This window comes from Sabethes cyaneus, chromosome 2 (assembly GCF_943734655.1).
Source record: "Sabethes cyaneus chromosome 2, idSabCyanKW18_F2, whole genome shotgun sequence".
NCBI lineage: Eukaryota > Metazoa > Arthropoda > Insecta > Diptera > Culicidae > Sabethes > Sabethes cyaneus.
The window spans coordinates 38,764,888-38,792,264 of NC_071354.1; the positions used below are offsets into that span (position 1 = coordinate 38,764,888).

Here is a 27,377-nt window from a genome sequence, read left to right on the forward strand (position 1 = left end):
TCATATTTAGTTACAAAGTTTTGGCTGTTGGCATCGAATTCCTATAATTGAAATCGTTCTGGGCATGTTCGCATTTCGAGATCAAACGAACGGTTAAAAATTCTATCCGCTTATATTCCAATAAATTTAATATATAATTATCAAAGAACATATGTTTCATCGAGATATGTATATATCACATATCACATGATAGTTTTTACTGGATTTTTCATCAATAAAATGCAAGAGTCCTTCGATACCTCTTTGTCTGTATAACCTTGTAAAGTACTATCAACAATAGCAAAACAACTTTTAAGTACCTTTTCTCACACTCTTTTTTACACGACAGCCATGAGGTGTCGTGACTCACGCATGACAAAATCAAACAAACACATGGTTTTCAGCGCTCTCCCAGGGAACAATTTTGCTTATTAAACGTTTAACCGACAGCTTTTAATTAACACATGCTGTATAGCTGCTTTTAAAGAATGTCTAAACACCTTTGTTCAATGCTTGTATAGTTGGTTTTTGAGAATTTAAATAGCATAGTGCCGGATATGTGCGCAGAAGTAGCGCTTGTATGACTGTTATGCAACGTATAGTAAAACGTTTATTCAGTACGTATAGATATGTTTACTAAACTTTTGCTGATGACACTGAAGCAACGTTTATTCCACAGTAGTTCAACATTTAGACAAGCAGAAAGAAAAAAATATGCAACAAGTATTTATTTTATTTTGTGGGTTTCGTTATTTTCATGTCTATTTTTGTACACAAATTATTATAATTTAACGACTTAGTAATCCATAATTCCTCTTAGCAATGCAGCTGATACATTTGCACAACTCTATTATTCTACTCTTGTTCCATACTTACATGACAACGTGCAGTTGTTGATTAGAAGCTATAAAAAATATTGGATATGACGTTTAAACAACAGGTACAGTGGACCCCCGTTCGTTTGAACGATTCCTCATGCAAACTATTGGGGTTAGTTTTTAATTTGAACAACTGGTAACCCTAAATATGCTGGAACTTGTGTGAACTGGTTGCCCTGCTTTTTGTTATTGTTTTGGTAGTTTGATTCAGTTGGCAGTTGCAAGCAGCGAATATTTCATTCTCCGATCGGATTTCTACCATAATCGTTGGGAAAACGCAATGTGAAACAGATTAAACACGCTAGATCAGCACAAACAAATCGTGTTTATGTGCATTGTCTGCATAAGCAAATGATGTCATATTGAGTATGACGTTTGAACCATTTTTAATTTGCACGTCGTGCAAACCAACGGGGTTCAAATTAAAAAGTGTTCAGATTAAAAACGGTCAAACGAACGGGGGTCCACCGTACTTCAAATTCAACGTTTAAACAACAGGTACTTCAGCTAATCCGCTTACTCAGCACCGGATGCTACCACCAGGGGTGTCCTGCACTCAGTGCACCTATTTGACTTATTTAACTGTAACACCTCAGCGAAGCAAAATTCGAAAATGTTATTTATGGGGCATTTATAGAGTCTATTATTATCCGTAAGATTGCTGAACTAAGTATTGCTGTATCTTACGCATTTACGGCGTAGTCCCGTTCACACTGAGTGTTGCACAGAGAGCGCTCTTGGTGAACCACCCAGTGTGAACTCGTAGTGCGCCGTAAATACATAAGATGGAGCAATACGTAGTTCAGCAATCTTATACATAACAACTAACTCTACAAAAGCCCCATACATAACATTTTCGAATTTTGCTTGGTTGAGCAGTTACATAAGCAACAAAATAGGTGCACTGAGTACAGAACAGCCCTGGCTACCACACAACTCTTATTCCACACCAGCTCTTTTAAGTGCTGCCGTTTTGTTCCTTGGGTAAGCTTGTTTATCAGTTTTTGGGAGAAAGCTGGCTTGAAAAACATAAAGTAGCTTAAGCATCGCTTGTTTAAACACAAGTTCTTAAGCTTTATGTAGCGCCCCCAGTGAAATGACTCTCTTTTAAGGGGGAGTGAGTGCGGTTTTAAACGAACAGTTTTAATATGGCATCCAGGTGCTCTGTTTACAGATAGGTGTGTACTTTTATTCGAATTTCTTTAGACTTAGTAGCGTTTTTTGAAACTTCTCAAATTGCTTAGTTCCTTAACGTGGTTTGGTAAAGCATTGTAGGTTTTTGTGGCGTAGTAAAGGAAGGCCTTTTTGCCCATTTCGGTATTTGGCCAGCTTGTCCAGTCTGTTTTTTCAAGCCAGCTTGTCTGTTTTGGGTCCTTTTTTTAACGAGTAGGGAAATCTGCTCAGCACCTTAGGCGATACGGTACTATCAGACACCTGAGAAGACAACTCAGGGAGTGGGGTTTGGTATCCCGACCCCCTAAAACCCTACTCGAGTCTCCAGCCTCAGTCCCCCCTGGCACCACCTTTTCGGTATTACTTCAGGTAGGGGCTGTTGTGCACGCAGCCTCTTAGATAACTACTGGACTATGGTAGTTAGGCTATTTACTCGCCGTTGATCGGCTCTCCAGCGGTTTTGTAGCTCAAGTGCAATCTGGGTAGCAGCCGCATTGACCGCTCCCCAGACGTCCGAGCTAGAACACATCCTTTGAACTAAGTTGTCCAGCGTTGTGTCCTGTTCGCTCACTGCCTGCATGTTGTTTCTTGCGCCCACGAAACGAGGGCATATAAAGAAAACATGTTCTGCAGTTTCTTCAACATCCACGCATTCGAGACATGCGGGGGACTCCGCATGCCCGAACTTGTGCAGATACTGTCAAAAACAACCATACCTTGACTGAATCTGTGTCAGGTGGAAGTTCACTTCGCCGTGCTGTTTGTTTTGGATCCTTAGTGCATATCTATGACTTGGGTGTCGAAACGTAATATTGTGGTTGGATTCATCATGAGGTGGAATCTGAGACGGCCTCACAGTCTGTTCCTGTTGATTTAGTTGACATGAACACATTCAATATAACTGCTGATATGGTTCTAGCTGCTGCAAAAAAATTGAAACGCTCATTCTCTGCGGGACCGGATGGTATTCCATCTGTCGTTATTGCTCGATGTGCAGCTGTACTGGCCGATCCTCTGCGGTGTATATTCAACAAATCGTACAATCTGGAAGGAGTCTTTTATGTTTCCTGTATACAAAAGTAGTGATCGTCGGAATGTAAGGAATTATCGTGGCATAACCAGCCTTTCTGCTGCCTCGAAGTTGTTTGAAATAATTGTAAGCACTTTCGTTTTATCCCGAACAAAAAACTATATCTCGACTGATCAACACGGATTTATGCCTGGTCGATCTGTTTGCACAAATCTTCTCGATTTTACGTCTACATGCATTACACACCTGGAGCAGAAGGCTCAAATTGATGCAATCTATACCGACTTGAAAGCGGCGTTCGATCGGATAGATCATGGCATATTGTTAAAGAAAATCTCGCGGCTTGGTGCATCACGGAAGTTTACTGCATGGCTGAGTTCGTACTTGCGCGAAAGAGTTCTCCGTGTAAAGCTTAATAAATGTTGTTCTACTGAGTTTACTAATAATTCTAGTGTCCCACAAGGCAGTAACATGGGGCCTCTATTTTTCGCACTATTTTTCAACGATGTTACATTACTGTTGGATGTTGGCGTAAAACTTGTGTACGCCGATGATTTGAAGCTTTATATGCCGATACGATCCATCGAAGACTGTCGCCGATTACAAGAGCTCCTGGAGGTATTCGTAAGCTGGTGCCGTAGTAACTGGTTACTTATTAGTATAGCTAAGTGTCATGTTATTACCTTTCATCGCACTGTGAATCCAATAGTGTTCCAGTATCAGATCGACAACCAGGAACTAGCAAGAGTAGATCACGTTAGCGACCTGGGTGTTTTGTTAGATGCGAAGCTCTCTTTCAATTCACACCGCACAAACGTCATCGCTAAGGCAACACGTCAGCTTGGCTTCATCTCGAAAATTGCCCGGGATTTCAACGATCCTCATTGCTTAAAGGCCTTATATTGCTCACTGGTGCGACCGCTACTTGAATATGCAAGTTTAGCATGGTGTCCTCAACAACTTGTTTGGAACTTGCGAATAGAACGTGTACAAAAACGGTTCCTCCGATTCGCACTACGTGATCTACCTTGGCATGATCCGGCGAACTTGCCCCCGTATCCCGACCGCTGCCGCCTTCTTGGCATCGACACTCTTGAACGCCGCCGAAAGATTGAGCAAGCAATGTTTGTAGCAAAAGTGATAAATAGTGAAATCGATAGCCCGAGAATTCTATCGCAGCTCAACTTTCGTGCCGCGCAACGTACCCTCCGTTCTAATGGTTTGCTTCAGCCCCGCTTTCACCGCACGACGTTTGGATTCAACGAACCGTTAACCTCCTGCATGCGTACCTTTCGTACAGTAGAAGACCTGTTTGACTTTGGTGTGCCGTCTAACAAATTTCGACAAAAGCTTTTATTGTGTAGACTATAATATTTTTGTGTCACTTTTCGAAATTTTTCATTAAGACAATTAGTCAGATGAATGTTATATTAATAAATAAATAAATAAATGAGGCCTTTTAGCTGTACTAGGCATTGCAGGTCACGAAGGCCGGACACAGGTGCTTTGATCGCCTTAAACCAACCCGTAAACAGCAATTGCTCTTGCAATATAGCTACCGTTGTTACATGGGCTCTCTTTCGAATATCGTAGAAAAAGTAAAGAAGTTTTGGAATCTATTACCCGAATTTGAAAATATATTTTTTCAAATATCACGAACAAAAATATTCTATTTTATTAAAAATGAGAAGCAGTAGAGATAGAACAGATACTTCGCACCGAGAGAGCGATACCGAAATGAAAAGGGAGAAGGGAGAAATAAACCAACTAAGTCATGTGATTGATTGTGTTGCGTAAAGATGTGTTTCAAATAAAGTTCCACAGCTGTGAAAATGTCTGCCAATTCGTAAAATTATCACAAATAAATCTTATTTTATATATCTTATTTTAATAAATATTGCAATTCTACGCAGACGCTCAACCAATTAATCAACAGGAGTCAGTCTCGGCGTAGTGGTTAGCATTCACGCCTCTCACGCCGAGGACCCTGGTTAAAACCCCAACCCCGCAGAAGTCACGAATGACCCAAGCCGGTTAAAGTGACTATAATCTAATAAAAAAAATTAATCAACAATTGAGTCATTACTCTTCAATTGATTTAGTTTACCAATTTAACTTTCTTCGTCCCTCTTCAATCAAACCCAGACTCTGTCTATGTTGATTACTTAAACCAAAGAATCACCGGTTTCGTCATCCCGACTCGCTTTGCTGTCATTACGATTCGTTAATTCGATTCTAATCTCTAATCTAATCTCACACTAACGCAGCCAATTCTGGAAGGCATCCTGGAAAATGACGATTACTTGAATCAATCATTTTTCTTGTCAACGGCCAGGCCAACTGCGCAGCATGTACCGCAGAGAGAATTCCAAGGAATCAAGTGGAACTAGAAAAAATACCTAATTCCATCAAACTCCTTGAAATCAAGGGAAGGAAGAAAGCGTGGACCTCCCGTACCAAACGCTTCCCATATACATAGATGATGATTTATTTACAGTCGTTGGGAGTATCTTTGCTAATAAGGGTTAAGTGATACTCCGGACCCTCAGGGATGAACTAATGGCATTTAGACCAGAAGCCAGGCTGCAATTGGCCAAGGATATAGCGCCTTATTTCGCTCTCTGAAAATAGATTAGTTTACCAAAAAATTAGTATAAATCATATAATACTTGAAATTAAAGTCGTGTGGTTTAATGGTTGCCTAAAACTACATTTGTAAGGTTAGGAACTGAAAACCGCACGACCCCGCACCTCCTAGCTTGGCTACTCAATTATACAAATTGAAGTATTTCCAGGTATGGCCACGTGGAGGCGCTAGGTAGGGGCTTGGGATGGCTAGAGCTATGTTGGGCGCTTCTTCCTAGTTGCCTTCCCCATTTCATACCCTTACGATTCGTTAATTCGATTCGTAGAAAAACTAGAAACATTTAGACCCGAAGGTAATAAATAGAGTGCACCACTGACTGGCAGGATCGCTCATGCGTTTTTTTGTCAAACCAAAAAATCATCTGCTGAGAGAGCATATATTCGTAGCTGATAAAAAAAATCATACCATTTAAACACCTTTGTAGCCTTATTTTCTACCACAAAAGTTGTTATTACGAATGGTACGTATTTGGTACGAGAGCACATTCGTAGCACATTTCGCACCAGTAACACCATTTGATGCACGGTGTTTGTCAAGCATCGTTATCGACGAGATTGTGCAGCGAAGATTGCATGTATGCAAAAATATACTTGCGCAATTATGACCTGGTAAACATGCAGTCTGATAATATACTATTTCTTACTTACTTACCAGTGGTGGGCACCGCTAATCAGCTAACCGCTAACCTTTTAGCTAGCGAGTAGTGCGTTCGCTACGTTTTAAATGTGCTAGCGCTTTCATTAGCTTCCGATAAGTTAAAGTGCCAGTTTATTTACTACTAGCCGCTAATTTTTGAAAATAATAACAAAAATAAGTGTGCGATTTCTTGCAAATTAATAAAATTGCTCGCTGCTGTTCGCGACGCGAGCAAATATAGTTCATTCATGGCTAGTTGTACTATTTCCAAAAATTATTTCCAAAAATTAGTGGCTGGTAGTTTATTTAGTAGTACTTATAGTTATCGGAAGCTAATAGAAGCGCTATCACATTTAAAACTTAGCGAACGTGCTACTCGCTAGCTAAAATGTTAGCGGTTAGCTGATTAGCGGTGCCCACCTCTGTCACTTACTTAGTTACTTACTTGCTTGCTTGCTTACCTACTTACTTACTAGTTCGCGTTACATCTTATGACAAGGCCTCCATCGAAACTGGAGACCAACTGCCATGGACCATGGACATGGGTTATTATGGCACCTGGTCTTGTCACCTTGCTCGCTGTACCCCTTTTCGTCTTGTTCTTTATTGTCCGGCATTCTAGCAACATGTCCTGCCCAATGTAACCGTCCAGCTTTAGCAATTTTCTGAATACTGGGTTCGTCGCAGAGACGTGCGAGCTCGTGGTTCATTTTTCGTCTCCATAGATTGTTATCTTGCACGCCGCCAAAGATGGTTCTTAGCACCCGCTGTTCGAAAACTCCCTCCGAGTGCTCGCAGGCCCTTTTCTAGCAGCATCCGCGTTTCATGCCTGTAGAAGGCAACTGGTACAGTGTCCACTAAATATATCTGAGTCTCCGAGATTGTTCGACCGCAAGGGTTTGTGGAGTCCGTAGTAGGCAAGTCTGCCGCTGATATTAGGTAAACATTTTAATCTCACGGGTGGTATAGTTGTCCTCTATTGCCAGTGAATCATGGTATACAAACTCGTCGACTATCTTAAACTCAACCCCGTCTATTACCGTGGTACTGCTTAAGTGGGTCCGGCCGCGTTCGGTCCCGCCCGCCAGCTTATACTTCGTGTTAGAACCTATGTACCTATTTATCTTCAACTCAATCTTCTCTGCTTCGCGTTTTAGTCTGATGTACTGATCTTCCACCGCCTCAAATGTTCTGCCGACAGCATCAACATCATCGGCAAAGCAGTTAAATTGATTGGATTTATTGAAAATTATTCCCCACATTTCGATCGCCGCTTGTCTTATGACACCTTCAAGCGTAATGTTGAATAGCAGGCGCAGAAAAGAATGTCTCCTTTTCGAATTCCCTTGCGAGATTCTAATGGAGCCGACAATCCAGCCGAGGTTCTTACAAAGCACTGGATCCCATCCATCTTAGCCATGAGAAGTCTAGTAAGCTTACCCGCAGAGTTGTTTCCGTCCAAAATTTTCCATAGCTCTTGTCGGTTTACACTATCACATGCAGCTTTGAAATCAATGAACAGATTGAGCGTAGTGACTAGGTATTCGCGGTACTTCTGGAGGACCAACCCTCCAAAAAAACGGTCCAATCCATCCGTGCATGCTGCTTTGTTGCTCTTCAGCCGCTGGAAGACTTCTTTAACTACGCTTATCGATTGAGGTGGCACTACGCTTCCTCCACGGTCTTCCACCTGCACGCCGTTGAGGTATTCATTGTATTGCTGCTTCCACCTTTAGTTCACCGCACGGTCGTCAATCAAAATACCTCCATCTCTATCTCAACACGTTTTGGCTCGCGGCACAAAACCTTAGCGCGATTCGTTACCCGTGTCGAGTGTCAAGAAAGTGGTATAGCTGCTCGAGTTCTTCGCACTCCTTTTCCTTCTCTTGGCAATTTTTCCTAAAAAAGTCTACCCGACTGCTGGTTCGCCTAGATTACTTAATAGTAGTTTCTTTCCTTTATTAATGTAATAGTTTCATAAGAGTGTAATAAAACCCAATTTATTACTTAGATTAGCTAAAAGTTTATATGGCATCCGGAACATGAAAGAATGCCAGACATTTTCAACCATATGAAACAGTCGAAGTTCGCCAAGAAATATCTGGGTTAGATGTATATCAGTAACTGTGACTTGAAAAGCTGTATTTTCGTTGCAACTAGAATCATTACCTAAGAAATTTTCAAAAAAGGTCTGAAAAGGTGTCTGCTGTTTTTCTTGAGAACACATGGATCCGTGCTGTTTTGTTCGGATTTGGCATCCTCCCATTGCGGAGTAAAGGCCATGGAGTGGAATGTCATCAAAAATGGGCGGGTGCCGAGTAAACTGCCAAGCTGAGAACTATTGGACCATCGTCAAGCGAAACCTGAAGAAGACCCTAAAACTGCCGAAGGCGATAAGCGGCTTAGGGTAAATTGGTGTTCTGCCATGAGTAAAGTGGTCAAAGCGGCTGTACCGAATGTAATGACAGAAGTTAAACCAAAGACCTGGCAATTCGGATTCGGTCAACCGGAAGCTTCGATGAATATATTTGAGACTGATTGACATTGAAATTGAAAAATAGATATGAAAAATAAGTCAATTCATGCCCATTTATGTGTTAGGTTCTTATTAGGGCAACTAAGGTATTAAAGGAATATTACAAAACCCGAATTAATCCACCTAGCGGCGTGACCTAGCCTTTCTACTGCCACAATAATCAATATTTAATTTCTCAGGAACATCTATAATTAACTTGACTATATTTTTAATTATCCGTTCCGTATTCCTCAAAATCCTAATTTGCCAGTAAAATTCACAACGTATTGCGTAGAATAATTATATTTTCTTTCCTTGGGTGCGTAAATACTTGTAAGCGTCATTTATGTTATTTGATGTACACCTTATTTAGTTTTATAATCGGTCGGCCTTAACTTTTGGGTTTCAGAGCCACATACGAAACTTATTTTGAATTGGCAATATGAAATATATGTTCATAGCAGATTTTTTGATATTTTTTTTGAGTGGTTTTAGCCCAAAGGGTAGATTTTTTTTTGATATTTTGATATTAATACCATGCGTTCAAAAGTTAGCATCTTTGAAAAACAAGAGTTCAGAAAAATTATTATATACTTCACTTTTGAAGAAAAAGGATTTCGACAACAAAATGATTAATCTCAAAATTTTACTATTAGTTTGCTTGGCTTCAATTGTGCAATATATCTGAATCAGAAAAAATAACTGAATAGAGCATTAGATATGAAAAAGAGAAATTGAACTTTTTCTTAGCTGGCGCTCCTTCAGATAATTATTTTTGCATGGAAATCAAAACTTGAGCTTCTTTTGAATGTACTTTCATGAAAAGATAGTCATTAACTTGATCACATCGTTTTTACAATGTTAGAGGGTTAGGAAAACAAGATGAGGTCGAAAAATAGTGCAAAAACTGCACCATAAACATGCTTGAGAATGAGAAATATGATCGATATGATTTCCAGTGCTTGTCATTTCTGATTTATTTATTAAAACATGATACATGACATAAGACATCTGTCCTTTAAAATGTCACTAACGAAAACAAATCTTACAAAGTTACTACCGTGCAACGTTTACTTCCTATTTTTCATATAACATTTCTAAGCTCTAGTATCTATGGATTGAAAAGAGCATATATTGATGCGCAAAATTTGTTTGAAATTTGTATAAATTTATTTGGAAAAATCAACTCACTAGTATTTTGATCCCATACACCACTATACTTATATACTTAAATTAACTGCTTTTCTCCGCTTTTTGCTTTTCGTGTACAATTGTGAATAACAGCAAGTGAAGAAAATGACAATTGAAATCTAAAATCAAAGAAAAGAAAAAACTTTGCAATTGAACCCCGCTATTTAATATTTATTTGCGACAGATACGTAGTTCGCCTACGACGTGCAGGCTTCATCAGTGTCTTATTTCAAAGCGTATACGTATCTGTCGCGAATAAATATTAAATAGTGGAATTTAGTCGGTAAAAGTTTTTTTTTCTTTTATTTCAGAGTTCGTATTCCACTAAGAGGCTTCAAAAACTTCTGACTATTGACATGTTTCTCACTTTTCTTGAATTTCATTGCAAATTGTCATACATACATACATACATACATACATACACACATACATACACACATACATACATACATACATACATACATACATACATACATACATACATACATACATACATATATACATACATACATACATCATGCACATTGAATACAATCAACATTTGATTGATACGTTTTGATTTCACACGTTTTAACCCTCTAACGGGTAAGGCCGTCTGTAGACGGCCTTCGCTTTTGGAGCTACAGAGCCGCATACGAAATTTGTTTTGAATTGACAACATGCAAAATGTGTTCAGAACAGATTTCTTGACATTTTGATATTAATATCACAACATTCTATCTATGCATTCAAAAGCTATCATTTTTCAAAAACAAAAATTCCGAAAAATTTCGAAAATAATTAATGCGCGAATATTTCCTTTTTTACTTTTGATGAAATAGCACATATAGAACAAAATGATTGACCTTAAGATTTTTCAATGAGTAAATTTCATGCTTTATATCAATTTTGTAATGTATTTGAATTGAAAAAATATCTGGGTAGAGCGTTAGACATGAAAAACGAAAAAGAGAAATTGGACTTTTTCTAACCTTGCACTCGTCCAGATAATTATTTTTGCATGAAAATCAGAACTTAAGGTTCTTTTGAGTGTACTTTCATGATAAAACAGTCATTAGCTTGATCGCATCGTTTTTACGATGTTGCCCGTTAGAGGGTTTTAACGGTTTAATATACGGTGCTTGAGTGTTAAAGTTTGAATAACTTTTGAATGAACCGTCCGATTTTAAATAACTCGGTTTCGTTTGATAGATCTCAGCAGTAATTTTCAAATAATAATAAAATGTGCGATGTTTTTCATTGAATTAATTCTTAAATGTTACAAAAATATGTTTTAAATACTATTTTTTCACATTTCTTTATGTAACTTTCAAACTACAAGTCAAATCATCATGAAATTTGGAAGTTAAGGGTTTGTAAGGCTCCTCTTTCATATGCAATCAATTTTGTTCAAATCGGTTAAGGGATCTATGAGATAATGAAGTCCCATATTTTTCGTATTTTTATACATAACTTTTGAACTAAAAGTCCGATCAGTATGAAATTCAATAGCGACCAATGGGACACCTAGACCTTTCATTTGACACTAAGAACATTAAAATCGGTCCAGCCATCTCCGAGAAAAGTGAGTGAGATTAAAAGCGTTACATACACACACACACACACACACACACACACACACACACACACACACACACACACACACACACACACACACACACACACACACACACACACACACACACACACACACACACACACACACACACACACACACACACACACACACACACACACACACACACACACACACACACACACACACACACACACACACACACACACACACACACACACACACACACACACACACACACACACACACACACACACACACACACACACACACACACACACACACACACACACACACACACACACACACACACACACACACACACACACACACACACACACATACATACACACACACATAAAATGCTCAGTTTTCGAAACTGAGTCGAATGGTATATAACATTCGGCCCGCAGGACCTTCTTTCCATTTTCGAAGTTTTCCAAGTGATTTCTATACCTTTATACTATATATTTATATAGTAGAAAGGCAAAACATACTTGTATGTATGTATGTATGTTCAAAATTGTCCCATTTGACAAGGGAAACTAAGAAATAGCGGGCACTTTGAAATGATCGTGATCAATGAGTATGGCTTTTATTGTAAACGCTTTTGGTCCTAGCTCTTCATACCCTACTCTATCAAGTAAATATGCAGTTACTGTTAAACTTCTTTTGCTATCTCTACGAACTGGTGCTTGTCGACCGATAGTATAGGTATAGAACAGAGAGGCCGCAAATTATCGAAGAGTTTAGGCCGTCATCGTCCGCCGATGGACGCTTTGTCAGTTCCTGTTTGCTAATAATAGCATTGTGGGGTTTTGATCCCAATGACTGAAAGAGCTCATCGTATGAGATCCATTTCCAGTACTGACACGTATGATGAAAGCAATAAAAGAGATAAATCGCCAGCTCGTGACCAACGCATGAAATGGGCAAACGATGCTTCCACAGGGATGCCGGAAAAGCCAGTGATTCCTCTTGTGGAGTCAAATTTCCAACCCGCAAAGTCTCGATGAGTTCGCTCAAAATGTAAGAAATAGCATCACCGAACACCGTTTTGGTGTTTATTGTTAATTCATGGCAGATAGTCTGAAATTGATAATTTAGAGAGGAACACCCAGTATTACACATCTCCAATGTTGATGTAATCACTAAATAACATCATAAAAGGTTATTGCCGACCATCGCTTTGCGTTCGCTAACACTTTATCCATTCGTCATTGTTGAGTATTTCAGCAAACAGAGCATAAAGAACGTGGGCTTACATAGTCAGGCAACGTTCATGATAAGCATCTTCATAATCCTATAATAGACTGTCCGTTCCAGACGTATAGCAGCAGTGAAAAACGGAAGCCATTTTCACCGGGGGAAAATACTGAACACGAAAAAGGTTCTTTTCATTTTTTCGCCGCTACCTCTTATGCCCGTTCAACCGTAAAGGTGCGACAATTGGCAAGATGTCAAAATAAATCTGCTGCTCAGTGAATTACTCTTTTGTTAAAATATTTGATAAAAAAGGCGACCAGCTGAGATTACTTCTTTTGCAAGCGGGGACGTGTTTCCAACTCGTTTTCTATGTTGCTCACAGTCCAAACAGCTGGTCCAAGTCCACTTTTTTAGCATAGCAATTTCCCTATGTTTTTTATCATCACTCCGAGATTCCGACATCAAGCTCAAGTCGTTTACGATTAAGATTACCATCGTTGATAAGACAGTGTGGCAGCAGTTTAACATGTTCGTTACAACTGGAAGCAAAAAGCAGGAAACCACACATGGAACGCCTTTTTCCGCTTCCTTTGATAGACCGATAGACCGGACCAGCGGACCAAGAACGGACGACTGATTGTTGTTGAAAGCTTGCCCGGTCAGCCATAACCGGACTGTTGGCGGGGATTTTTTTCCTTCGCCAGAACCGGGCAGCTCCTTTCTGCTGGGGTTGCAAATAATGAGACCTTGACACGAGAGGCTTCAATCTCAAGATAAAATAATACTTCTGTGGGAAGGCTGGTTGCGGCGGGGATGGGAAATCGGATCATACACGTAAGCGTTCGCTTCAGTGAGCCGCTGGAACTGGTTCGTTAGGCTGTTCTGTTGTGTAGATTGATGGCAATCTCAGAAGCTCGTTCAGATCACAGGAACTGGCAGTGTGTGTCGGAACAGAGCATCAAACAGTTCTTAGACACTTCATCTACAGACCAACGAAGGATATAGCGTAAGCTAATTAGTGCTTATGATATGGAGTCTGGGGAAATCAATAAGTGAACTGGATTGCTAGCTGTGTGCCGAACTGCGGATGCTTTCTTTCGTGGGTGTTGCTCTTGGATCATATTCTCGTTAAACAATTAATTTTATTTTTATCCTTTTTTAGCTCATTATCCACGCCACTACTTTTACCACCCATTGCATTGGTGGATGATTGGTGGTGGACTGTTCCTAAATAATATTCAAGACCAGATCAACGTCAATCGCTTAGTCTTTTTGATCGTCCTAAATTATAAAGTTTAAATTTTTCCCCAGTTATGACACTATATTGTTAGAGATTCTGCACAGATACTCAAAGGAGATATAAAATTAAATTGAATTTGATTAAGCCCCCGTTACTGTCAAACTCCGACCGCTGATGAAAAGGTAAAATAGATATCTGACACTCAGGCCGCTGCTGCGCGCCTGTGGCATTAGAAACGGCATTGCTCAACTTTTTAATAATACCAAGCAAATGATATGAAAATCAACTTCTTTGCATACTAAAGCATACTACTGGTATGCTGGAGTGGATCGTTCTCGGTAGAGAACTTTTTCACTGTTCGTACCTACCCGAAAAGGATTAGATCCTGAACAAATCCCAAAAGGATAACAACATCCTCTATGAGCGGAAATAAAAAAAAAGTTTCCCTTCTGTAGCCGCTTGTGAGATGAAACTCTTGCAGATGTACCTTACCTATGTATATACTGACAGCCACGCTCCGGCTGGAGTACAACCCGAAAACGAATTTGGACTCGCAATCGTACCCGCTTTGCATATTCTCGTTTCTTTCATTAGACTAGGTCTCATCAGAAAAGACCAGCTGCTGGCAGGCACGTGAAGGTACAAGTTCGCTACGATACCTACGTTTGGAATGCGTTTGCCGTTTGCTTGTGCTAGCTATCTTCACTTGAAAGTTTTCTTCTTCCACACCGGGAAGAATACATCCTGCGAGCATACATATTTGATTACTTCCATTGGCCAGGAGCAGTTTGCTCGGGATGACTGCCGCTTAGTAGGAATAAAGAGAACGGGTTTGAGTCGTAATGATAACGTTGTTGAAGAAACGTTGAAAAAAAATAACCGTGAATATTGGCACTCTTGTTTTTTTTCGTTTTTCCGGAATGTACAAAAATTAAAATGTGTTTGGTACTTGTGATGATCCTTTATGAGTCGCAAAAGGAATTTGGCTCAAAAAGCACATTTGTTATGCATAGTATTATATGGATTTAGCAATTTCATGAAAAAGTTTTTAAGATTTGCTCAACATATTGTTTCCTACTTGTACTATGTACTTGTACAAAATTATATAAAATTCATGAAAAAGCAAAACAAGTGGCGATGGTGGTGTCGTGGTGCGTTATCAATTCGGTGCCGAACAAGTTATTGACCTAAGTGCAGTCAGTCCCGGGGTTATCCTTTTCTCCTTGAATACCAACTGAACGTGAATCATCCTCAACAGTGCACCAACCAGAAGCGGGTGTGGAGTATGCCCCGGAGTCTACCGCCTTTTACTGGTTTCCTGCTGAAACCAATTTTGGCTACTCTTTCGTTGGGCATTCTGAATATGTGTCCAGCTTATCGCAGCCTGCTACTTTGTACTACTTATGCTATATACAATGCTTGATCAGCTCAGTTTTTTTACGCGTTCGCACTATCACAGAATTTCGATTCTAAAACCTTCTCATCGATTCATGTCCGAAAAGGACCATTGAACAATGGTCCAAAAGGGCGAAAAGTGGAACTTTTTTCCTAGTGTCTGTTGCTTTCATTTTATCATTTATGGTCTTCAGCACTTTTGTTCGTATGAATATACCCCTTAATCTAAAACTGTCAAAACTAAGTCATTGCTTACCATAGTGAAAATAAAAAAAATAACTTTTTTGTGTTAGGAAATATAGACATAGTTTTTATGGCAAAGTTGTAAATAATATAAAAACAAGCAACTTTGTTGAAAAAAGAAAATTACTATCTTTATCGAGTGCTGAACTATTGGGCATATTCTTTGAAATTTCTTTAAAAAATAGTTTCTCATTCTTAGCTTTTCTTGGTTACATTTTACAAGAATACAATGTTCTAGGCCAAATGGTTCCCAAATGGGGGTTCGCCAAAAGTTTTAGGCGGTTCGCGAAATATTAGGCAGTAATGGCGGACAATTTGATGTTATGTGTGAGATGAGAGATGTCAAACCGGTGCAAGTAAGATACGAATTAGTTTGGGGTCATTTTTGCATTCACCGGCAGAATTTCTGATGAATATTGAGGATGATTGATAAGCGGAGACATGTGAAAATCAGCATTGAGAGAGCGCTAATCAGAGTGGCTAAGATAGCAGCCCGTCAAGGATGTGGAACTGGAGAAAAATTCGCGTAAACTCTGAGGCGCCGTCGTTAGCTAAAATTGAAGCAGCAATAATAAGTATGAAGCCCAGCAAAGCATGATGGTATTATTGGTACAAATGTGTACCAGCTGACCAGGGTGTACGCAGGGTATCTTACTGATACAGCAGCATGTTGCTTTGTACCACTTTCATAATACTCTGCAAGATCTTAATTGGACCCAGAAGAAAATTGACGATACTCTCTGGTGGCAGCTAGTTAGATTCCGTGCTGACCGATTACCGATGATCGATCGTATCACGACGCTCCGTATTTTGTTGGAGAAAATCAAATGATTCCAGGACTTCCAGTTTATTGATTTCAAGTAAATCTTGACCGCACCTGAGGCACATTTGTAATTGTAACCTTTGATAGTAAGTCGAATTGTTACCAGCGTCCATCACTGGTGTCACCAGCGCCATATACAAACAGGAATTCGGGAGCAAAGATGAAAGTAGTTCTGGCATACCTTGAAAAGGAGAGCGAATGAAATTGATTGAGTTCTATTGAGAGCTCACTCGATGAAGAATTTGCATGAGATGTAAGCAGTTGTATCAGATGTAAGCAGTTGCTTACATTTTAAGTAAAATAAAAAAACAGTGCGCTCTTTCGTGCGAGAAAGTACAGAGATAGCGAAGACAATAAAAATAAATATTGAATATAGCTGCTAGTTGGGTTTTTACGGAGTTTACATAAAAATTGGTCAAATATTTGAATAGGGACGGACCAAATTTATACCATCTGACAGAACTTCCAGAAATGTCAGAAGTACAACGTCACATTTTTATTGACTCCAATGCAGCATACGATGCGGTCGGTCGAGACTCGCTATGGCAGATACACGAACATGGTTTTCCCTATAAACCATCGCGACTGATCAGAGCTACATTGGATTGAGTGTTTCGTGCGCATCTCGGGGGCATACTCGAGTCCCTCCAAGATGCGGCTAAGATTGAGTGAGACAAAGTGACGGCCCAAGTAACAATGTGAATTTTATTGTACTCTTATGACAGTTTTTTTGACCAATTTTGGTCTTAAATACCATCATAAGAGTGTAATAAAATCCGAATTGTTACTTGCGGGCTAATCCTGTGTGCTTATCAACATCACTCTTGCTTGTGTGATTCGAAGATCGACCAGCGAAACGAGAGGCACGATTTTTAGCAAAGCAAGTCCACTCCTAGGTTTCGCAGATGACGCAGAATTGAGTCGAATGAAGGCGACTGCTTCCAATATCACGAGCCACCTCAGCTGTACACGGACGATGACGATGACAACACTTGTTACACGTACACGTACAAATACACGTTTTTGCAGAAAATTGCAAATCTCTAGGACCTTTCCTTACAAAGTTATCGCTTTTGACTCTTGAAGTTATAGAAAAATAAAGCTTAAATAAGCAGCTACTTTGTAAGGAAAGATCCGAGAGATTTGTAACCTTCCGCAAAAACATGTATTCTGAGTCCTTCAATAACGGCTAGAACCATATACTCTTGTAAAATGCAACCAACATATACTCAGTAAGAAAAACTTATTTTGAAAGAATTTCAAAAGAAAATGTTCTATAGCTCTGCACTCGATAGAGATAGAAATGTAATTTTTTTAGCAAAGTTGTTTGCCTTTCTATTTTGTATAACTTTGCCGAAGAAACCATGCATCTATTTACTAACACAAAAGAATGGACGTTTATCGAGCCTTTAGCGAACGCAAAACACATAAAACGTATGCTTGCCGTACTCTCATTTTTGGGTGGTTGGGGACAAGCCGAACCCATACTTGTTTATAGTACTCGACTTAAGTTTTAAGATGGGCTCGTGAAGCTATGGATATTTAAAACTTGAATATGCGATAAGTTAGCAAGTAAAGGTCAAAGAGATTTGCGATCTTCTGCAAAAACGTGTATTTTGAGTGCTTCGATAATTGCCTAGAACATTGTATTCTTGTAAAATGCAACTAAGGAAAGCTAAGTATGAAAAACCAATTTTTAAAGAAGTTTTAAAGAATTTACTCTATGGTTCAGCCCTCGATAAAGATAGAAATTTTCTTTCTTCAGCAAAATTGCTTGTTTTTATATTGTTTACAACTTTGCCAAAGAAACTATGTCTATATTTCCTAACACAAAAAAGCTATTTTTTTATTTTCATTATAAAAAGCGACAACTAACTTTTGACAGTTTTAGATTAAGGAGAATATTCATACGAACAAAAGTGCTGAAGACCATCTAGCGTGAGTATGTTTGTATGTTTGTATGTTCCACCATAACTCCAGAACGTCTTCACCGATCTCCACCAAACTTGGCACACATGTTCCTTGACATAAGAGAATCAGCACTGGGGGGTTGACAAAAGAGCGGGGGTTTCATAACAGGGGGGGCCTTAACTCCGAAACGTCTTGACCGTTGTTCATCAAACTTGGCACACATGTTCCTTGACATAAGAGAATCAGCACTGGGGGGTAGACAAAAAGGGGGGGGAGGTTCCCTAATAGGTGGGGGAGGGTCTCTAATATGGGGGGAGGCCATAAATCCGACACGGCTTGATCGTTCTTCATCAAACTTGGTATACATGTTCCTTGACATAATAATCCGTAATAGGTGGGGGAGGGTTCCTAATAGGGGGAGGCCATAACTCTGAAACCCCTTCACCGTTCTTCATCAAACTAGGTGAACAGGGCTGTCGTTCGCTCAGACTATGCGCCCAATGTTCCAATATTATGCCTTGTAGCACAGAGCGATTCGGCAACACACCTCTACAGCTAATATGCACACAGCGTACGAGCGAAAGCGGAGTGGGAGCGAACGACAGCACTCGGTGAAAATCGCCTAGTGAGTGTTCATCCAAACAGCACTTGGTGCTGCCCTTTGCCACACTCCGTGCGGAATTAACGCAAAAAAATTGTTTTGTATTTACAAATTTTCTACCCTTTTAAAAGTGAAAATACACGCTGCACTGAACAACTAATATGGTCTATGTTAAGTTAGTACGGATCAGGCGACGCAACAGTAAAAATGTTTTTTTTTTCAATCGCACCACTTCAACTGACCCAGCGCAGGGTGTACTACCCATCCGCGCAGAGTGCGGCTCTTGGAGTGGTAAAGCACGCAGCAAATTTATCACACTGCGTTTGCGACTGCCTTTTCTGTGTGCGCGTAAAACACGAAAGAGTGTTTAGCAAAAGAGACACTGAAGGGAATTTTTGGGAGAACACACACCGCATGGCGAGTGTTGTGTTGTTTAAGAATGTGTGTCTTTTGGTCTGCGCTGCGGTTTATTCCACCTCTGTTGGTGACCATGTTCCTTGACATAAGGGAATCAGAACTGAGGGTTCAACAAAAATGGCGGGTGAGATGTTCCTTAATAGGTGGGGGAGGCTCTCTAATAGGGGGGAGGCCGTAACTCCGAAACGGCTTGACCGTTCTTCATCAAACTTGGCACATATGTTCCTTGACATAAGAGAATCTTCACTGGATGGTCAACAAAAAGGGGGGAGGTTCCGTAATTGGTGGGGGAGGGTCCCTAATAGGGGGGATGCCATAACTTCGAAACGGCTTGACGGTTCTTCATCAAACTTGGCAAACATGTGCCTTGACATAAGAGAATCAGCACTGAAGGGGTTGACAACAGGGGGACCGAAATGTTTAGACGGTTCTCCAATAAGGACAGGACAAAAGGAGGAGTTGATGACCGGAGGTTGCTGACGAGATGGGGGGAGTGACGCCCACATGTCTGTAACAATTTATCCGTGCAACAGAAAAAATCAAAATACGAAACTCTAAACTGCGATGCTCGCAGCGGTAGATTTGTCAAGTGTAATTATGCACCGAATCAAAGTGACCTGTATAAAAAGTGTTCGATCATTAGTGCTAATTGTTGTTGGTCGACTCTGTTTAAGTCCCAGGGGCAATCATTCAAACAGCGTGGAGTTCATCTGAGAACACTATGTTTTTCCCTTGGTAAACTTTATGTGGCATGCTGCAGAGTGGGCTCAGCCAATAATTTGTGTATACTTGCTCCTGGTGGTGACACTAAAAACATTGTTTACAAACAAGTTTTGTCTTGAAGTGAGATGAAAGGAATGACAGGTTTGTTGTATTCTTGGAAGAAACACTGTTGCACCTTCTACTTTTTTTATTACGATAGCATGTAATACTAAACTAATAAATAAATAAAAAGCTGTGTTTAGAAAAGTACAATAACAAAACTATTCATTTCCTATGGGTGGGGTGGCCATTGTTGAAAGCGGAAGGTGCAAATAGGAAAAATGGCTTTGTTTTTCTTTCTTTATAGAGTTTTATAGGGATTACCGTAAACAAAACAGGTGTGCAGGAAGCCTGGTAGACAAAAGAGGGGGAACTGACAAATGGGGAGGAACGTCTGAAAGAGAAACAAGCGTTGTATTTTTGCATTATAAGCATTTCAGTTACAATAACCGATGGACAAGTGGCTGTGAGACAAAAGCTCCCCGTGTAAGATCGGGCACTCAGCTAGTAAATGATAAAATGAAAACAAAAGACACTAGGAAAATAGTTGCACTTTTCGCCCTTTTGGACTACTGTGCATTGATGTACTGTAGAGAGCCAATTTTGTGCGACAACCGCTCATCTTGCGCAGAAAGAACACAAGTAGAGATGCTCTTTTCTTGACACAGTGGAGACTTTAGACTATTTGCTTCGTACGTCAAAGAGACCATCGGACAGGGAATTAGATGGACTGCAACTATTTGCTTTGTGACCTTGAGAGCATGGATTTTGTAGAGCTCCGACAGGAAACAAAACTGGTGATCATTAGGGAGCAAAGCAAAGCAGTAAAGCAGTGCAGCAGAAAAAATTTTCGTCGATTGTCGGAGAAGGTATTATTCGACAGAGAGAGATGAAGCAGATTGAATTCGTCTTCTGTGGTTTGTCAGTAAAACGCTGAAAATTGAGATTATTTCCATGGCACAATGTAACATCTTTAAACACAATATAACATCTTTAAATTGTATTTTTATCTATTTTCACTTATAGTCTCTTCATCGTTTTTATTGTCTTTTTATCATTTTTTGTTGCTTCTTTGGCGTTTTCCGTCCTTTTTTCTATCGTCTTTTTCGTCATCTTAGCGTTGTCTATTGGTTCTCTCTTCTCCGCCGCTTAATCATCTTTTGGTTGCCTATATCCCGTCTTTTCTTCGTTGTCTCATCGTTCTTTCGTCGTTATTTCGTCATTCCATTAACACAGTACCTTCACATAATGTGTAGTTGCTGCAACCGATTTATAACTGAAATCAGCAAAAAATGGGTTACTATAAACTAGTGAAACGTGTGCTGCTTGTGATCTTTCTGTAGTCTTTTTGACGACTTTTCATCGGTTATTTGTAATCTCTCTGTCGCATTTTTATTTCGTTGCCCAGCCCAAGTTACAATTTGGGTTTTATTCCACTCTTATGATGGCATTTAAGACCAAAATTGGTCATGAAAACCATCAAGAGTACAATAAAACTCACATTGTTGATTGGGAGTGTTGCCAGACTTTTGAAGAAAAATCCGAAGTTTTATGATCTGTGAATTCAGTGTATTCACCGAAGAACCGGGTTATAATTTCGTTTCAACATTAAGAATGAAATCGCTGAAACGGGGCCACTACTGACACGAGGTCTTCAAATATTGGAACTTGGAAATTGGTTGAAAATGGATAAAAAATAAGAATTACACTTTTAATATCTCGAAATAGTGGACCCCTCGTTCGCCAAGGGGCCTATCAGTTTCAAAAAAAGTTGAATTTTGAGCAAACCTTGAGATCTATATAATGTGATATTTCATAAATTTGCCATGAAACAACTAACAAATGACCCGGTTCTGTAAAGAAGAAGAACAGCGCTTTTAAATGAAGTAAAAAAATTGTTGGCGGCCTTCTTGGATTTGGCTGCCATATTGAATTTGATCAAAAAATCCCCGTTTTCACCATGAGCCCTCCAACCGATTTTAATTTTAGGACCAGCATCGGAAAACTGAGAAAAAATGCTATAAGAAATATTCATCAAATTAGATGTGCAATTGCATTAACTAAATAAATCAATTAATTTTCTGTAGCAAGATATTCCATTATATGAGAGTTGTAAACCTTGATACAGATAATTAATTATTTCATTTATTTAATGCCACTACACATCTAATTTGATGGATGTTCCTTATAGGCTTTTTTCTCAACTTGCCGGTGGTGATCTTAAAATTAAAATCGGTTGGGGGGATCATGACGAAAACAGCGATTTTTTGATAGCATACAACATAGCAGTCAAATCCAAGATGGCCGCCAATTTGTTTTTCACTTCGTTTATAAGCCCTATGTCTTATCTTTACAAAATCGTGTCGTTTGTAGTTTGTTTCATAGGAAATTTTGGAAATATCACAATAATTATATGAAAATTGTTTACCTTGCTACAAATAACTGGTTGTTTTATTCAGTTAATGCCATTGCACACCTAATTTTATGGATGTTTCTTGTAGCATTTTTTCTCAGCTTTCCAATGGCGGTCTTAAAATAAAAATCGGTTGGGGGGCTCATAGTCAGGGATGCCACACATAATTCTGTGTTTTTTTGTTGAAAAAATCTGGCCAATTGTACAGCGAGGAAAAATATCAAAAATCTGTATTTTATGCATACAGATTCTGTACAGGCGATTTCTTTCAAATATCTGTTAAACACAGAATAATCTCTGCATGTGGCAACCCTGGTCATGGTTAAAACGGCGATTTTTTTTGATAAAATTTAATATGGCGGCCAAATCCAAGATGGCCGCCAAACATTTTTTTACTTCATTTGAAAGCCCTGTTCTTCTTCTTTACAGAACGGGGTCATTTGTTAGTTGTTTCATGGAAAATTTATGAAATATGAAATTTATGAAATTTATGAAATTTATGAAATTTATGAATTATGACATGATATAGATCTCAAGGTTTGCTCAAAAACTTTTTTTGAAACTGATAGGCCCTTTAGCGAACGAGGGGTTCACTATTTCGAGGTATTAAAAGTGTAATTCTTATTTTTCAACCATTTTCAGCCAATTAAATGCAAAAGTTCCAATATTTGAAGACCTCGTGTCAGTAGTGGCCCCGTGTCAGCGAGAATTACTCACTTCCAAAATAATGTTGAAAAGTAGGTCAGCGAGCGCTTCTGCCTGCTACAATCCATCCAAAGTCACGAAAGCGGCCGAGTTCTCACCCACTATTATGACGCCTGATGTTAACCCAACCAGTGTGGTACGCATCAGTTCAACTAGTTTCATCAGAAAACCATGTTCTAACATTATCTGCCACAGCTCATTTCGTTTGATTGGATCGTACGCCGTCTTAAAGTCAACAAACAGTTAATGAGTCTACAAGTTGTAGTCCTTCACAAAAAAAATCAGCTTGGTTCTCACCAACGAAGTCAACAGAACAGGATACGGGAGGATTTTTCATCGCTCTTTTCGGTCGTAGGTATCATATGTAGCTTTGAAATCAACGAACAAATGGTGCATGGGAACTCTGTGTCAATCCAGTTTTTCCAGTCTAGCTTGTCGCCTTTCTTGTACATCAGGCAGATAATCCAATTCTTCCACTCCACCGGCAGCTATTTGGTATCACAAATACACAAATTTGGTATTTTAAAACATATATCCAATAAACAACTAGTTATAATCACACACGCATGGTTTGCTTGGTTCGGACCTGCTGCTATTTAGTTAGCATATTACGAAACTATCCCACATCCATCAACTAGGTCATTAAAATTCTCCGATAGAATGTAATGCCAAAATGAAGAGAAAGATAGCTCTTTTTTGTCGTTTGTTGGAAGGCTCCACGAAAACACTGTAAAGCCTACGAACAGGTGCGTCGGCTCAGCTAAACGAATGGACGTATCGGAGAGAACAACAGAGAAAAAAAAGCTGCGGAAATGTGAGCATTCAATCTTAATCACATCAACCCCTGCAAAAAGGTGTGCCCGAAAAAAAAGGGTCCAGCCCCCGCCCGATTGGCATACAATTTGTGGGTAGAAACGGTTTTCCCTCGACTCATCATGCCATCATGCTTCGTTCCTAATTGATGGACGATGCTAATTGATGAGATGCAAATTTGCTTTCCGTTTTGTTTCTGTTTGCAGTTCGACAAATTTTCGACACGTACAGTAAACCAATTTGGGCAAAAGTGACCACCGCAGAGAAAAGTTTATTATTTCACACAATGTAGGGAAAATAATCCAGGTCGAGAATCTTTGCCCAGGACCGAGTTGCAGCAGCAGCGTCCTCTTGGGTGTAATGAAAGAAGAAATTAACTGCTCGTGCAGTTCGTATAGAGAGTGCGACTTCGGCGTGGAGTTTCCGCTCGCTCCCCCCGGGGGGAGGAAACGTTATCCGTTCGAATGTATCTGTAACTACTGGCCCGAGGCAACTTCACTCGGCAACTTGAAGTTGGTTCACAAGAAAGTTAAGCTTTTACACAATAATCCGATATGGCCTTCGTTGCCAGTGTGCTCGTACTCTTTCCTACTCTGTAACTTCTACATCTATATTTGTATCATTTTTCTTTTCTGGGCATATGACATGACCCATTTCTTTACTATGCTCTGGAGAGTGTAGTTCCATTATACGCTGAACCAACTTCACTTTGTCCGGCATTACTTTGCTAGCTTTTCTCCTGGTGTTGTACATTCTATCCTGTTCCATTTAAAGCACTGCTAGGTTTGAGGGTGGCACAACATTGAATCACAACTACACATCCGATAATCGATATCTGAACTAGTAACTGTTTTGCGTCGGTGAAACCTTTAGTTTGGTAAAAAAGAATATGTCCAATCCAAGGGGATCTAAAGTGCTTCGACTAACCATAGTTTGAAAGTTTTCTAACGGATTGGCCTCTTTTGTGGGGTAGGTTAAAAGTTGAAAGTCTACGATGTCGGTGTCGGAATTTCTCGTGGGTGTAAACTTTTGCTCAAATCCATGTTAACACTCACTCTGAGCCAGGGCTAGCCAGGATAGTTTTTGCCACTTTGCCTGTGTGGAAAGGGGGCAAAAATCAATTCAAAAGATAACTTTTCAAACGAAACCCGGAGAGTACAGTGTTTAGCTGCAGTAGATTGTTTGCTGCTTAATTTTAGGATGTATGGTTTCCGGTTTCCTAGTTTGATCTAGAACCGTGTTTGTGGCCACTTTATTCGAAATTTGTTTGACTATGAAATGATAGTAAAACTGCAATTTTCTTACCGACCGGAAAATGTGGCGGAAAAGTTGATGAAACAATGATAGTAAAATATCATCAAACCGCCAACATTACTTATAATTCAATATAATGTAATGGAAATATGAACACGCTTGACCGATAAATATTTCATCTCTCCCATCTCATCCCAGTCAAGGTCGAATTCGGCGAGGTCCACTCTAGTTCAAGACAATCGTTTCCCCTCCATCCTTCCGATAACGACCGGGGTGTCAAAGGCATCATCATGTTCCGCCTAACGACAATGGAATTTCAATGCAGAATATGCCATGAGCAGTCTGGTCGGCCTCGGTCCGTAACGCCGGTTCCCAGTAACTGGGAAGCTGTTCCCATGCCATCCGCCGTGCAGGCAGGAGAGGCGTGAGTTGGTTTCCGTTATGATTGCAACCCCATTGATAATTTAGCATGTGCATACATTTCCGCTGAATAAAGGATGAAATCAAGATGACAGCCATTTTAATGCCCTATTAATTCGCATAATCGTTTCGTTCTCGGTGCGGCACCGCGTTCGCTTCGGGACAACCAGACCGCATGCAGTCAGGCCGAAAGAGCAGCACAGTAATAACGGTGTTTGTGGCGTTGTGGTTAAATTAAGATAACATTTGTTGCACGCCTGTTTGAGTTCCTATCGGCCACAACGGCAGCGTTGTCTTGCCTGATGGAGTTTAATTGTTCGAGCGGCACAAATCGCTGGTTTCGATAAAGCAGTGCCTGTAGGCTTGAATAATCCTTTGAATCCCTGCAAATGCGATCAAATAGACTCCTTAAATTGTACTAAAACTGAAGCCTATGTCATAAACGTGGTTGGAAGCTCGAAAATAAATCATCGAATAAAAGCAACATCAAGTGAATAATACGCTTACTTTCACTTTCGTTTCCTCTTTCCAGATCCTTCCAGAAACATTCGCATCCCAGCAGCAGCTACAGCAGCACACGACGCTGACAATAACTTCAAACGAACCGTCACGTCAATATCATCATCAGTCGAACATCGCGAGCGACACCATCCATCAGCATCACCACCACCATCAGACCTTACCACGGGCCGGAAAATCCGCTCCACTGCCTCCGATTCGTTCGTCGAGCAACAATGCTTCCTCATCGCCTCCGCTAGCCATAGGCCCCAGCCAAGTGACTGTCATTTCCGGTTCACCCGGCACTGGCTCGACGCTTCCTCCTTCAGCCCAGTCGACAGCTCCACTTACTTCCATTCTTGTAAATAATAGCAACCCCCATCATCACCACAGTCACCACCAGCAGCGCCATCAACAGCAGAACACAGCCGGAACGGTAGCCAACAACAGTAACATTATTACAGTGGATTTGGTGAACTCGACGAATCCGAAACATTCCGCCGGCGGCGGTGGCGCAGGTAGTTCGTATAGTGCACATAGCAACAATTTTATCGGTAGCAGTAGTTTAGCAAATACCAGTGGCACCCATCATCATCACCACCATTCGCATCACCACGCGAGCCCGGGTGGAAGCGGGAGTACCGCCGGAACCTTAGCCAATCCATGCCAACCGTCGGCATCGTCGTCGTCGTCGGCAGGACCTTCTACTTCGGCTCTCGGGGCGAGCACCGCTCCCGGCAGTGGCTCGACGTTGAAGAAACGTGTTCAGATCCAAGAGGTGACCGTATAGCACCGGTACAGCACAGCTGACGACGATCGGGAAGCTGTGTGAAGACCACCTGAATAGTGAGAAATGTTTCCTTTCTGTTTAACTTAAGTTTAACGCTGGTAGATGAATGTCTGAACGTCGGCGTCGAATGATGCTTGTGATGTTGGCGTCGGAAATAGTTAGCAAAACATATTTGTTACGAGGTAGATATAGTTTACCAAATGCTCTCAAAGTGAGAGAAACTGACAGAAACCAACTGAAAATATTTCAATGAGTTTTCTG

At 40.2% G+C, this 27,377-nt stretch overlaps 1 protein-coding gene across 1 annotated transcript; it reads left to right on the plus strand.

Moving 5' to 3' along the window:
• The first annotated feature begins 3,531 nt into the window (after window positions 1-3,531).
• LOC128735311 (hepatocyte nuclear factor 6-like) lies at window positions 3,532-27,116 on the plus strand. Its single transcript, XM_053829801.1, has 2 exons — window positions 3,532-3,684; window positions 26,361-27,116. The coding sequence occupies exons 1-2, from the start codon at window positions 3,532-3,534 to the stop codon at window positions 27,114-27,116; spliced, it is 909 nt and encodes a 302-aa protein (XP_053685776.1).
• The last annotated feature ends 261 nt before the right edge of the window (window positions 27,117-27,377 follow it).

What these genes read in the sequence shown, in the direction of transcription:
- LOC128735311 (XM_053829801.1), top strand. Translation starts at nt 3,532, where the DNA reads ATGGGGCCTCTATTTTTCGCACTATTTTTCAACGATGTTACATTACTG. An exon ending in AAGAGCTCCTGGAGGTATTC is followed by an intron (nt 3,685 to 26,360) that starts GTAAGCTGGTGC and finishes TCCTCTTTCCAG; the next exon opens with ATCCTTCCAGAAACATTCGC.